Source organism: Haliotis rubra, unplaced genomic scaffold, assembly GCF_003918875.1.
Source record: "Haliotis rubra isolate DU_JTF1 unplaced genomic scaffold, ASM391887v1 Scf869, whole genome shotgun sequence".
NCBI lineage: Eukaryota > Metazoa > Mollusca > Gastropoda > Lepetellida > Haliotidae > Haliotis > Haliotis rubra.
Genome location: NW_025767600.1, coordinates 65534 through 80632, shown reverse-complemented (window position 1 = coordinate 80632; position 15099 = coordinate 65534). Strand labels below are relative to the sequence as shown.

Genomic DNA, 15099 nt, shown 5'->3' with positions numbered 1-15099 from the left:
GCGGGTGTGTTCAACAAATCCTGCGCCATTAGCTACACCAGCTACAGGAACATCTTCCCCATCTGGACACTTGGGAGATTCAGCATCCTGTATCCTGACAGTCATCTTGCCAACACTTGAAACATGTCACTTGATCTGTTCAGAGGCCAACAATTCATGTGATGAGAACAGAAGGCTCAGTTCTGTAATCTTGTACGTCTTCAAACTGTTCTTAGTATTACCAAACAATTCAACTAATAAAGGAATATGGCGAGTGTAATTGATAGGGGTCACTATTGAGGGGGAAACAACTATTGCAATAGTCTATTGCGACCAACTATTGCAATACTATTTCAATAGTGTTTTTCTTCTTGAAATGTCTCATTTGAAGTCATTTCCCAAAATAAATGTACAGTTTATATGGAATAAAAACAAGGTTAAGTAGTTTCAGTCTCTTCTTATGAGTGACAAGAAACTTGAAACCCAGATCAAGTAAATAGCTAAAGCATTCAGTCAAAGAAGCTGCAAGTCTACACCCAAACATCCTGCATTTTGCGCTGTGCATTTATCAACGGAATTCAATTACTAAACTATTGATAGTCACACACTATCGATGCATCGATTGGTTTTCGTTTTTCTACCATCGATTAATTGCTATCAGAGACTCAACAATTGCGATCCATCGTTACAGCCCTAGTAATTGAACTTGTTTGAATGTAAGTCCTGTATGGATTTGGTGAGAAAGTGAATGTTTGTGGCAGTGTGTGTGGCTGTGTTTAGTCTGAGAGTTTTTCCATGATGTACAGTTCGTTTCATACAAAATGATACCGATGAATTGCAATCTAACACAAAAACAAATAGACATAAAGGAATCAAACCAACGGGCGCATGGCAACTAAAGGAACAGCGCGAAAAGTGAGATGCACGTGTGTTAACGGGTTCTCAACAAAATTTTGAGCTGGCGAGATGACACGTAACCCAGCTGCACAGGCAGTGCGCTGTATGTACTTAGTAATTGCATACTTGGGTCACCCCCTGTCATTTTCATCATTGAAAAAAATCATAGACTTTGTAAATTATTGACTTTCATTTTCTCTCACTTTGTCAATCAACAGTAATGTGTCTCTGACGTCACTAATGCACGTGCATCTCGCTTTTCACGCTGTTCCTTTAGTTGCCAATGCGGCCTTGTAACAAACTGAGAAAATACACAAATAAATGAGTTTCTTAAACAACTTTTTTATTTTTGTGACACAAATTATGCCATTTTTTTCTAGAGTTGGTCTGTTGTGTTTATTGCAGTCCTCATTGGCTTGATTGTTTTATGTCTATTTGTTTTTGTGTTAGATTGCAATTCATCGGTATCATTTTGTCTCAAACGGACTGTGAGTCCTGTATGGATCTGGTGAGACAGTGAATGTTTGTGGCAGTGTCTAGCTGTGTTTAGTCAGAGAGAGTCCTGTATGGATCTGGTGAGACAGTGAATGTTTGTGGCAGTGTGTCTAGCTGTGTTTAGTCTGAGAGAGTCCTGTATGGATCTGGTGAGACAGTGAATGTTTGTGGCAGTGTGTCTAGCTGTGTTTAGTCTGAGAGAGTCCTGTATGGATCTGGTGAGACAGTGAATGTTTGTGGCAGTGTGTCTAGCTGTGTTTAGTCTGAGAGTTTATCAATGATGTAAGTCCTGTATGGATCGGTCGACTTGTACAATCAGCTTGGTTGCTAAGGACCCGTTCTAACCTGGTATCCCCCTAGACACAGATGGAACTGAGGTGACCAAAGTACACACACGTGATTTGTCCAGACAGAGCAGGGTTGATGTGATCTTACATGACAGATATTACTGCAGGTCAGGAATAACACGAATACATGTATATTAATAGCAGTCACAAATATTAATGAGAAACTGTTAGAAACTACAGAACTAACACAGAGAAAACATATTTATTTCAGCTCACAAAATATGTTGTGAAAATGAAAGGATCAGAGATCCGAAAATATTTTGTCTTTTAAAAACAATGTACTTATTTTGTAGTTTTACATCGTGTGTAAGAGTATATTTTATTCTCATGTTTGTGTCTGTCTTTAAACAAATTACCAAATATATTTTTTAGAATACTGATTCAGATACTGTTTGAGGATTGATCTTACTCATTTTGACTCCAATAAAAAACAACTTAAGACTTGTCTTCATTATCTTGTATACCGGTAGTTATCTTTCCTAGTGAAGACATACAAGGAAATCAGCAGCTAAACTACCCAGATGCAGATCCTGTAAGTGGGAGTATGTTCAGGGGTTTGACATCATCACTGTGGATGCAGTAGGCGGTTCTTGAATAACATGGTCCAGTGACCTGTGCAGTTCCATAGGCGGTTCTTGAAGAACCTGGTTCAGTGACCTGTGCAGTTCAGTGGGCAGTTTTTGAAGAACATGGTTCAGTGACCTGTGCAATTCAGTAGGCGGTTCTTGAAGAACCTGGTTCAGTGACCTGTGCAGTTCAGTGGGCAGTTTTTGAAGAACATGGTTCAGTGACCTGTGCAATTCAGTAGGCGGTTCTTGAAGAACCTGGTTCAGTGACCTGTGCAGTTCAGTGGGCAGTTTTTGAAGAACATGGTTCAGTGACCTGTGCAGTTCAGTGGGCAATTTTTGAAGAACACGTTATTCTCGACTGATCCTGCTGAAAAGTCATAGAAGTTGTACCCCTTTGAAAGCAGTTTATTGTTCATTTCAAAATATGCTTTATTCCTGTCAATAATACTTTCCCTAACAGGTTCAGGGGAGATAACCCCCACCTTGGTGTCCAGTCAGGATGCACAAACTTGTGTCAGGAGTGACTTTGTGTCTATATGTTGGTCATGTTAGTAGTAATCATTACCTACTGCATCATCAACATGCATGACATGTCAGGTGTCATCAGTGACACTGGGTCTTTTATACAACCTCCACTGACTGCCAAAGCATGCACAAAGTAGTGGTTGGAAAATGCACATTGAGGTCTGTTGACTGACAACCGGGTCAACAGGCTTGAGACAACAGGTGTTTGTCAGTAGTAACGAGCTGGGCACCACTACCTAACCTGCTGATACACACTGTCCTGTCAGACCTACAGCTAGTCTCCAGACTGTGAGCACAACGTCCTGCAGTGAACTGTAGACGGGAACTAACATACTGACAGCGAATGTTGGAGTAGTGGACAACTGGAAACATATTCTGTTGATCAAATTTATCCCAGGTTATGAATTTTCTGACTAATGAGCTTCCAAATGAACTTGATTAAAATCTACAAAACACATTTCTAACAAAATCAACAAAATTCTGCAGTTAAATAACTTAAAGCAGTATTCAACAAAGCACTCACAATTGAGGAGAAATCTGTACAAGATATGGATGAATTTCACAGCAAAATGAAATGGACTATGTACAAAGGCTTGATTAAATGACAGGTAACGCTTGGTTGACAGGTGTACAGGTAACGCTTGGTTGACAGGTGTACAGGTCATCAGACGGTCAGTTGAAGTGTACAAAACATCTTCCCAACACTGACTGATTAAAAAAACATAAAGGGAAGTAAGTGGTGTCAGTTTACATTGTGGTACAGTGCCAATTGAAGTGTACAAAAATTCTTCCCAACACTGACTGATTAAAAAAACATAAAGGGAAGTAAGTGGTGTCAGTTTACATTGTGGTACAGTGCCAGTTGAAGTGTACAAAACATCTTCCCAACACTGACTGATTAAAAAAACATAAAGGGAAGTAAGTGGTGTCAGTTTACATTGTGGTACAGTGCTTCAGTTGTCCACAGCTGAGAGGTTTCACAGATCTATATATTGGGGTGGGTCATGCTGGAATGGGGAAAACATACATGCAAACCAAAGTATCTTTTGCCATTTACCCCATGGAATACTGGAGCCTTTTTAACCAGGACTTGTATACTGTTTTGTCTCAGTGCATTTTAACCTGATCCCATTGGGTAAACCGAAGGTCATATCCTCTCTGTCAGCCTTCACATCATAGGGAAACCTCAAGGTAAGTGCCACTCTCAAGTGATCATTCACCAAGACAACACATTGCTGACAGTTTAACGCATATATATTAAAGGCAGTATCTCCAGAAAAATATATACAGTATTTCGACAAAACAGAATTCTAAGAATACTGCCCATCATGCTGTGTCATACACTAAACACAATGCCAGTAGTGTGGTCATGGTGGAAGTATAAACAGAAGTCCTAGATGACAATCACATCCATCCAGTCATGACAACCAGATGTCAATCACATCCATCCAGTCGTGACAACGCGATGTCAATCACATCCATCCAGTCATGACAACCAGATGACAATCACATCCTTCCAGTTGTGACAACCCGATGTCAATCACATCCTTCCAGTCATGACAACCAGATAAGGATCACATCCTTCCAGTCGTGACAACCCGATGTCTATCACATCCTTCCAGTCGTGACAACCAGATGACAATCACATCCTTCCAGTTGTGACAACCCGATGTCAATCACATCCTTCCAGTCATGACAACCTGATAAGGATCACATCCTTCCAGTCGTGACAACCCGATGTCCATCACATCCTTCCAGTCGTGACAAGGAGAGGAAGCTGTGGTGCAACCCCCAAACCCCCAAGTGTGACCAAAAGAGGTATCAGCATTACTACAGCAGTATCATGGCTGGAGAGGGCATCTTCAGAAGTAGTCCTATAAACCCTCCACAAAACTGGGGTATCTCCAGCAGTACAGGTCTACAGCAACCCATGCCATAGGTAATGAACAGAGTGCGACTGGCAGTGTGATAGGCCATTACCCCGAGTCTTGTCAGGTAATCTTGATCAGGTGGATACAATGTGTCAGCTGTTTGTGAATCCATGACTGCCTGAAGAGATGAACAAAACAAAGCTTTGATTAACTGTCATTCTTGGTAAGTAGTGTCATCAACCCGGAACACTATGAGGACTGAAACACTTTGTTGTGATGTGATATTGTTGACTGACACAGCACACTAAGATTCAGGACCTCTCTGTACTTGCCTTCCCTTTAGACAAAGTCCTTCACCAGAGAGAGTGTGTTGAAGACAAACAAATCCATATAGTATACTTGAGACAGAGTTAGGACATGTTGCTTGAGATCTCATTAACATCCTACCAGTAGGCAGAATTTACTATTTTGACATAATTTTACATGTCTCTCTGTTTACATATTTGTACTGATACATTAATGAATCATTATAACGCCTAGATATTACACCGTCCAATCATGACAACTCAGTTGTAACATCCCTTAAACTTCATAAGACACAATTTGTACATTTCTTAGAGGATGTCGTCTCTCCTTATCTTGTCACTTCAGCAAATGGCTAGACATTAGCAGCTTCCTGACACACGTTTCAGGTGACAGACCAGGAACATTAGACCAATAGACACACAGATTGTGTAAAGCAGTTGGTGGTTTCCAAGTAGTTTTACAAAGAGGTTGGGCTTGCACCTGAGTCTGGTCAACATCCACTTTTATGGAAGTCCAAGTGTAAATACTGAAAGATGTTGCCATGGAAACCAATACAACATCAGTATGGCAATGAGTAATTACTTGAGATAAAGTTAAAACACTCAACACAGGACATCAAGGGAGGAGTTAAACTGTGGCACTGACGACAAGCCCAGAGTAACACAGTAATCCTGACGGAAGATGAAGTATGAGCAGTCATCATGATGCTCTTGGTCCTGTCCACAAAGCCATCTTAGCGCTAAGAGGAACTCCAGACCAAAATACTGACTGCCGACTGAGTGCTACAACTGCTTTGATGATCCAATGCTGCTGTTACATTATTTGACTTCTAAAAGTAAATCATTATCGGGTGGGTGTCCGCAATTTCTCGATGCCTGTATTTGTTCGACTAGCAGGAAAGGGTGTGGATGTACTTGAGGCCATGTATGGAGATGATGACGGCATAGTGTTGGAAAAGGCAGCGAAGTACTCGGCTGCAAATGATAGCACGTCATCAGGTTTCCGTAGCAACAAAAACTGCAGGAAATCAGCAAGTAGCGCTTTCAGCTCTGGGTGATGCCTCATGTAAACAGCATGGTCTCCCTTCAGCTCTTCCTGGAAAACATTATCACAATTATTATTATTATTATTATTAAATACAGATACCAAGGGTATGAAACGGGTCCTGAAGTTAATTTTATAGTGTGAGTTTATGAGGAACCAAGTGCATTAGAGCTTTCACTCAGAAACTCAGAAAGTCTTTGTATAAATCCTTGAAATCTTCAAATTACAGTTTGAAATTTGTGATAGTAAACTTGACTTTCAGTACAACTGCACCATACCAAAGATTGATCTACTAGATACCATGCTTGGTCCAGTCTCATCACGTTTTAGGCTGCAGTCACATAGCGGGAATAATGCAGGAATAATGTTGGGATAAGGCTAGAATAATGCTAATGCTGCAACAAACTGACACAAAAAGCCAGACACAAACCTTTCTGTCCAAAAATCTGGAATACAGCTGCATGTCTTCTTCCCAGTTGAGTGGCTGTTTCTCGAATGTTGGTTTTGGTGGCTCTTCATCTGTAAAACCAGACTTTACATTTTAGATATAACTGATGCACAAAACCTAAACAATCTGGCATCAAACAAGCAAGCTGCATCTAGTCTTCATTAGTTTCCATGTATTAATATACGACCAACATGTCGGTAGATTCAATGGACTCAGGTCCAAAGCAACATACAGGGTGCATCAAACATTTTCCCCTGAGGGGCAGGCCAACAACCTACAACCTCTAATGGTCCAACGACAGAGTTAATTAAGAAATAAAGTTCGCTCTACCCCAATGTGTTTTGTAATAAAGTATAGTTTTGCCCTGAACTATTATAACATCAAAGTGCTTTGATGTTATAATAGTTCAGGGCAAAACTATACTTTATTACAAAACACATTGGGGTAGAGCGAACTTTACATCTTTTCTAGGATGCTAAATTTAATACTTTCTAAGGATAATTACGATTAATTTAAGGTAGAAAACAAATGACGGTGTCGGTGACCTAAATTAAGAATCCTCGCTGGGGGCTAACTGGTGCGCTGTTCTATTGATGTGTCTGCCCCCTACGTTAAGACGAACGTTACCAGAATAAACAAATGATAACAGTTTGATGGCGGTTTACGTTCGGATTAAATATCTTCTCTGAATTATTTTAATTACATCTGTCATTAACGTAAACCATATTGGGCAATATGAACGTTGCATTTCTACTATCAAGCGTAAGTTTAGATCAGTACATCCAGAGGAAGTTGAGTAGTCAAGCGACATTCCACGATTGCATTGTGGGAATGTAAACATTCGCGAACGTTACCGTGTCGCTGAAAACTTGTGAGTCGAATTGACACATTTTAACCGTCGTAAAACATAAACGTAATGTTTCCACCAGTGATGTTAGCTGCATGAAGCAACTGCAAACCAAGAAACGGGATGCAACGGAGTAGTTTACTGTAGGAGGCCGTACGAGGCGATGACAACTGACATGCATCGTGACGTCACTTACATTGTGACGTAATGTAAAATAATTCGATTACGAGGGGGCACACTAGAATGGCGCAGTGACGGGATAACGTCATTCAATTGTTACGTCATCAAAAAACTATACCTTTATTGTCTCATAATGTATTTTTTTTTCGATTGTTCTAACAGCTAGGCATCTTAGAAAGGAGAATATGAGCGAATTGCAATAATTTGCTGGGTGAAAGATAAAGTCATCAGAAAACTAATCCCAAATTTTCAATTAAAAATTATGTATAATTATGTTTTAATCGCGAAAACAGTTTCTGTAAATCTCAGATTCGGCCATTATGCATATTTCGCTGGAACCCACGTGACCTTTCCGCTCGTGACGTCAAATGTGCCTGGAGTCCGCCATATTGCCAAAGACCAAGCGCTACAGTAGTACAAATCGTGTTGTTTCTGTCGTTTTATTAAATTGTACGATGGTGTATTGCGTTGCCTGGGGATGCATGGAATCATCGAACATGGGAAAGAACCATCATTTCTTCCGTTTTCCAAGTGAAATGACAGATTTCGGCAGGAGAAATGCGCCGATCATTCCGAGTCTGACGCATATGAAAATCGGTTTGGAGCCCTAAATGATGCAGTCAACTCGAAACATTGCCCGAATACAACGGCAAATCATGAAGTACTTGTTGCTTACATTGTTTTCCATTTTGTCCAATTACGCACGTCGTCATCAGACTCCTTATTTGTCAGTAGTGTGTGCCGTGAAAGTTGTTCTGTATTCTCATTGGCTGACAGGATGTCATTCTAAGGCTTTGATCGAGTACCATAACTATTTCCATAACCAAACAATGGGGAAACATACGTGGCCCTGACTAGTATTTTATAATTCACCAGTTTTCGGGGAATAACTTATCTGCGTCGCGAATATTATCTCTGCTCAACCAGGCTGGGATCTTGTATCAAGACTTGATACGTTATAATTATTAATGAGAACTAGGATCCTAATTTTTTTCAACAAAATAATTTTTGAAGCAGATAATTTATATTTTCCCTCGTCTGAAGCATAATTATTTTGTTTTTTAAATCCCAGACACCCTACAGTCACCCATTTGACACAAAATGAACTGTAATCACATTTGGTTTTAAACAATTCTTAGTGACTGGTCATATATTTATAGGGGTGAGTTTGCTGGCTGGAACTGTATGACATTTTGCTGACAAATAGTAATCTTGTTAAATGATATGGTCTATTTTTAAATTTATTTTGACCTCAAGCGGTGCCTCCGTTTCACTTGATTCTTCTTCATCTTCAGTGGAAGATTGTCTTGCAAGATGTAAAATCGGATCATATTGATATGGTCTAACATCCATTTCAGAAATGACATCAGGAACATCTTTTACTGCTTCAGCATCCACGGACACTGTTAAGTTGTGAGGTAAAATCAAAGAGGAAGCCATCAGCAACAGGCACTTATGACGTCAAGTCACGTGATACCCCCTCTGCCCATTAACTGTCGGGTGTTTCCGTAATAGGCGGAAATACGAGTACGTTTTTGTGTTTTTATTGCTATTTTACAAACTTTTTGTTCAATTTTAATCACGGAATGTGACTTTTAGAATATCCTTTACAATATATCAAAAGTTTTGTTTTCATTCGTATTCTCCTTTAAGCCCTTCCTACTGTAGCCAGCCAGCAACACACAGCTTTCACCCACCTCTCTCTATGGCAGTAGGTATCTGAGCTAACTTCATCGTGACTGGTGACCCTACTTGCACTCTGTTCGTCAGGTGACTGAAATGAATAAAATGTATTCAAAATGAACAAAGCTACACAATGCATGCATGTACTGGTACTTCTGTCACCATACAGCCCTGTACACCTATATCGAGGAACCTTAGCCAGGAATGACTGACTTAGTGAGTTTAGTTTTACGCCACACTCAGCAATATTCCATCTATATGGCGGCGGTCTGTAAATAATCGAGTCTGGACCAGACAATCCAGTGATCAACAGCATGAGCATTGATCTGCGCAATTGGGAACCGATGACATGTGTTAACCAAGCCAGTGAGCCTGACCACCCGATCCCGTTAGTCGCCTCTTACGACAAGCATGGGTTACTGAAGGTTCATTCTAACCCGGACCTTCACGGGTTAGCCAGGAATGTGTGCCCTTGGTATGAACATAGCGTGTTAACTGTTAAGACTATCGGACTCACTGTGAACATGGTATCAACTGTTAAGACTATCAGACTCACTGTGAACATGGTATCAACTGTTAGGACTATCGGACTCACTGTGAACATGGTATCAACTGTTAACACTATCGGACTTACTGTGAACATGGTATCAACTGTTAACACTATCGGACTCACTGTGAACATGGTATCAACTGTTAACACTATCGGACTCACTGTGAACATGGTATCAACTGTTAACACTATCGGACTCACTGTGAACATGGTATCAACTGTTAACACTATCGGACTCACTGTGAACATGGTATCAACTGTTAACACTATCGGACTCACTGTGAACATGGTATCAACTGTTAACACTATCGGACTCACTGTGAACATGGTATCAACTGTTAACACTATCAGACTCACTGTGCCCCTGGTGAGAACACGATGTTTAATCAATGGTTAAGACTATGGGGCTCATGTGCCCCTGGTGTGACACGATGTTTAATCAACGGTTAAGACTATGGGGCTCACCAATCGCCTGAGAAGTAGGACTGCCATGTAGTAGGTAGGTCTGTTGTGGAGATGATGGTTCTCTCTATACCAAACACCCTCATATCAAGACCTTCCACATTCTGAGATCTCTCTTCCAGGTGTTTCTACAACAGAAGCCAGACTGAGTGTTGTGTTGGCTGTTGTCACCCTGCAGTGACTAATACCTCCCAAACATTCAGACATTTAGAGGTTGAAAAACATTAAACTCAAACGAACCAGTAGAGCTTGGGAGATTCTTTGAAGATCTAGAGATTCCTCCTTGGGGTACTTATAAGCATTAGAATGGCCATTTTTAATTCCAACGACAGTTGTTACTATGTTCTGAACAAAAATATTTACAAAACAAAAATACGCTTATTGTCTTGTTCGACCACCCCTACAGGACCCCTGCGTGGCCTCACAGCCAAGAGCAGGTAAGTCTGAGCTTAAAGCTCATACCTCAATTTCCATGCTGAACAAAGTCAGACAGAATGTCGAAGATGGATGGCCATACCCCAAGGAGGACTCTCTTCAAAGTATCTGCAACCTCTACACGTATTTACGATTCAATTTCAGGAGAGATCCTCCTTGGAGTACTTATAAGCATAAGACAGACTCCTATAGACCAGAGTCCGGGAGTGGCATTCTGTCTGGCAAAACAAACTGTATAACAAGTGGAATTCCTTATCTATAAATCGAATAAGGTCGCACTTATTAGGTCACGTGACCTTCCAAACCAATCGGTTGAGGGTGTGACTCAGGGTCAGGGGTCAAACAATGCTGAACTAATAAGCACATTCATAGCGTATATTTGACTTGAAACCTGGCAACCGAATGTTGACCGTTTCCTTGTGAAACAGAGGACCGGATAGCCAATCAAGAACAACTGACAAGACCCAAGGGGGAGTAATTCGCTGGACAGCAGGATGGATCCTGTCCACGCCTGCTAGAAAATGCTGTATAACATGGTACTGACCCTTGAATGGTTGAAGCAACGAGACCTGCTTCTAACCTAGACTGGAGGAACTCCAGAACAGTGACTAAATCTGCAGAAAAGGGATCAAGAATCCCCCTGCCGATACACCAGCGCACATAGCAGGCCCATCTGTCCTTGTACTGAACATTTGTCGAGTGCCTCCGTGAAGCCAGAATCGTGTCTGCAACTGATTCAGGAATTCCGCTCGCCTGGAGGTGATTCCAGACAGTTGCCAGAGGATCCTGGGAATCAAAGGTATTGGTGGGAAGGCCCACAGTACCCTGTCCGTCCAACAGAGGTGGAAGGCATCATTGGCTATCACTGGAATCTGGTACGTCGCCCCAAAGGGAAACAGATCCACTTGGAACAGCCCGTACAACTGGGAGATAATCCCGAATATCAAGCATCCACTCGTGAGGGGCTAGTATACACCGAGAGTGCGCATCTGCTCGGACGTTTTCTAACCCTGGGAGATAAACAGGCATCACCTGTATGTCGTACTGATCTCACCAAAGTAGAAAATGCCACGCCTCCTGAAGTAGGGGCGGAGAGACCATGCTGCCCTAGTTCAGGATATAGGTCATGGCCGTCTAATTGTCCATCTCTAGATGAACCTCTTGGCCTTGTACCTGCATGAACTAACATTAAAAACATGGGAGAACGGACACATGCCACGCCCAAGTTGAAAAGGAGTAAAACACAAGAATTAACCAAATCTTGTGTGTATCAAACGTAAAACTACTGAACGAAGGAGAAAACCAACGCACAGAAGAATAATACATTAAAAAATCTATGACCTAAAAATATGTGATAATACGTAAAAAGGCATATATCTAGAAAATAATTAAAGCCTAAGCAATAATTATTAAGCACAGAAACAAATCTCGTCCTTAACTGAAAGGCTATAAAAAGCCAGACAACCAAATCAGACGTGGGAAGGCAAGGCTTCCCGACCGCCATCTTGCAAGTAAAAACATAGATGAATGAAAAAATATCAGAAATAGCATAAGTTATTGGTAGAAAGTAAAATTAACTACAAAATGTTTCATGACCCTCTCAGTACAATCTGATTTTACTTGACCAGACCAGACCAGACCACAATTGAGTTTACTAGACCAGCTTCAAACTGTAAGCCAGAGATTTGGTTTACATGAAAAAATTACTCACATACACAGCCACACTGAGATTGGCGTCAGAGTCAAAGGAAAGCAGTTGCATGTCATCAGGAAAATTCTTTTCTATCAACAGTCTGTGGAGCAGCAGATTGGACCCTGCAATGTCAAGTGTTAAAAAGATGAGTGAGGGAGTTAGTTTGGGCTTGGGTGGAAGTTATTTGGGTGGGTGTCGTTTGGGTGGGTTGGGAGTTTGGTGTTTGGGTGTGGGTGGTGTTTGGGAGGGTGGTGTTTGGGTGTGGGTGGTGTTTGGGTGTTGGTGGTATTTGGGAGAGGGTGGTGTTTGGGGGTGGGTGGTGTTTGGGTGGGTGGGTGGTGTTTGGGTGGGTGGTGTTTGGGGGTGGGTGGTATTTGGGTGTAGGTGGGTGGCTGAGTGAGAATATAACTTTTTCGTTCATTTATTGTTCTCTATAACTAATTTGTTTACAGGACCACGTTCTGGAGGCCCCTTACTGGTAACTTAGGAATATAACGTACAGTAGACGTACATTGGGCTAACACATGTTCTGGAGGCCCCTTACAGGTAACTTATGAATATAACATACAGTAGACGTACATTGGGCTAACACATGTTCTGGCTGACCTTACCAGTAGGCACAGGTAACTTATGAATGTAACGTACAGTAGACGTACATTGGGCTAACACATGTTCTGGAGGCCCCTTACAGGTAACTTATGAATATAACGTACTGTAGACGTACATTGGGCTAACACATGTTCTGGAGGCCCCTTACTGGAGCTGGAACTTAATACTGGTAACTGATGAATATAACGTACAGTAGACATACACTGGGCTAACACATGTTCTGGAGGCCCCTTACTGGAGCTAAAAACTTAATACTGGTAACTTATGAATAAAACGTACAGCAGACGTACATTGGGCTAGCACATGTTCTGGAGGCCCCTTACTGGAGCTGGAACTTAATACTGGTAACTGATAAATATAACGTACAGTAGACGTACATTGGGCTAACACATGTTCTGGAGGCCCCTTACAGGTAACCTATGAATATAACATACAGTAGACGTACATTGGGCTAACACATGTTCTGGTGGCCCCTTACTGGTAACTTATGAATATAACATACAGTAGACGTACATTGGGCTAACACATGTTCTGGCGGCCCCTTACAGGTAACTTATGAATATAACGTACAGTAGACGTACATTGGGCTAACACATGTTCTGGAGGCCCCTTACAGGTAACTTATGAATATAACGTACTGTAGACGTACATTGGGCTAACACAGTTTCTGGAGGCCCCTTACTGGAGCTGGAACTTAATACTGGTAACTGATGAATATAACGTACAGTAGACATACACTGGGCTAACACATGTTCTGGAGGCCCCTTACTGGAGCTGAAACTTAATACTGGTAACTTATGAATAAAACGTACAGTAGACGTACATTGGGCTAGCACATGTTCTGGAGGCCCCTTACTGGAGCTGAAACTTAATACTGGTAACTGATGAATATAACGTACAGTAGACGTACATTGGGCTAACACATGTTCTGGAGGCCCCTTACAGGTAACTTATGAATATAACGTACAGTAGACGTACAGTGGGCTAACACATGTTCTGGTGGCCCCTTACAGGTAACTTATGAATATAACGTACAGTAGACGTACATTGGGCTAACACATGTTCTGGAGGCCCCTTACTTGTAACTGATGAATATAACGTACAGTAGAGGCGTACATTGGGCTAACACATGTTCTGGAGGCCCCTTACTGGAGCTGAAACTTAATACTGGTAACTTATGAATAAAACGTACAGTAGACGTACATTGGGCTAGCACATGTTCTGGAGGCCCCTTACTGGAGCTGGAACTTAATACTGGTAACTGATGAATATAACGTACAGTAGACGTACATTGGGCTAACACATGTTCTGGAGGCCCCTTACTGGAGCTGAAACTTAATACTGGTAACTTATGAATAAAACGTACAGTAGACGTACATTGGGCTAGCACATGTTCTGGAGGCCCCTTACTGGAGCTGAAACTTAATACTGGTAACTTATGAATAAAACGTACAGTAGACCCAGTCTCACCATATGGTTGTCTCATCACTGAGGTCTCACCACAAAGGGAGTCTCACCACCAAGGGGGTCTCACTACCAAGGGATCACACCAACACAGGATTTCACCATATGGTTGTCTCATCACCGAGGTCTCACCAACACAGGGTCTCACCACGAAGGGATTCTCACCACAAAGTGAGTCTCGCCAGAAAGGGAGTCTCGTCAAGGGAGTCTCGCCACAAAGGGAGTCTCACCACTAAGGGTCTCCCCATATGGATATCTCATCACCAATGTCTCACCAGCACATGGTCTCACCACAAGCAAGTCTCACCACAATGGGATCTCACCAACAAAGGGTCTCACCTTCAGAAATAAAGCCTTGCATCGTGTCCAGTGCGATTGTTTTGGCTGTTCTCTGAACATCCTGTAAAAATGATATTTACAACATAATAATGTTGAAGAACATCATCAACAAAAGAGTGTCAATTATTACATAAGGCATGTCTGACTAGCAATTCTGGTTGAGTAAATTCTGACAAACCACAGTGTGTATTCCAGCCTTTCTAAAAAGTGAGCCCATGTCAAATTGCTGTGACTTTTTAGCCATACACTACTAGTTACTAGTATGAGTTCACTTCCCTTTCAATCTGGGTGAGGTTAACAAGAGAAACCATTTTTTTTTCAACACATTAATAAAACAGTTAACATAAAAAAGAATT

General features: G+C 41.5%; 2 protein-coding genes across 3 annotated transcripts in view; one reads left to right on the top strand and one right to left on the bottom strand.

Annotated features, from left to right (window-relative positions):
- Positions 1-424, top strand: part of LOC124263131 (lanosterol synthase-like) — a 105043-nt gene extending 104619 nt beyond the window's left edge. Inside the window, 1 exon segment of the mRNA XM_046697692.1 lies at positions 1-424. Coding sequence (XP_046553648.1) covers positions 1-120 — 120 coding nt within the window. The 3' untranslated portion in view covers positions 121-424.
- A 1477-nt stretch (positions 425-1901) lies between these two features.
- Positions 1902-15099, bottom strand: part of LOC124263133 (ciliogenesis-associated TTC17-interacting protein-like) — a 34164-nt gene continuing 20966 nt past the window's right edge. Inside the window, exons 5-11 of one of the 2 annotated variants that reach the window (XR_006894775.1) lie at positions 14744-14804; positions 12350-12453; positions 10207-10331; positions 9206-9282; positions 6464-6552; positions 4547-6084; positions 1902-4512 (exon numbers count right to left, since the gene is read on the bottom strand). Coding sequence is in view for 1 of the 2 variants with exons in the window: in XM_046697693.1 (XP_046553649.1) it covers positions 5833-6084; positions 6464-6552; positions 9206-9282; positions 10207-10331; positions 12350-12453; positions 14744-14804 (708 nt within the window). In the remaining variant the exon portion in view is untranslated. Of the gene's footprint in view, positions 6085-6463; positions 6553-9205; positions 9283-10206; positions 10332-12349; positions 12454-14743; positions 14805-15099 lie in introns of both variants that reach the window. The other variant, XM_046697693.1, reaches the window with a different exon arrangement.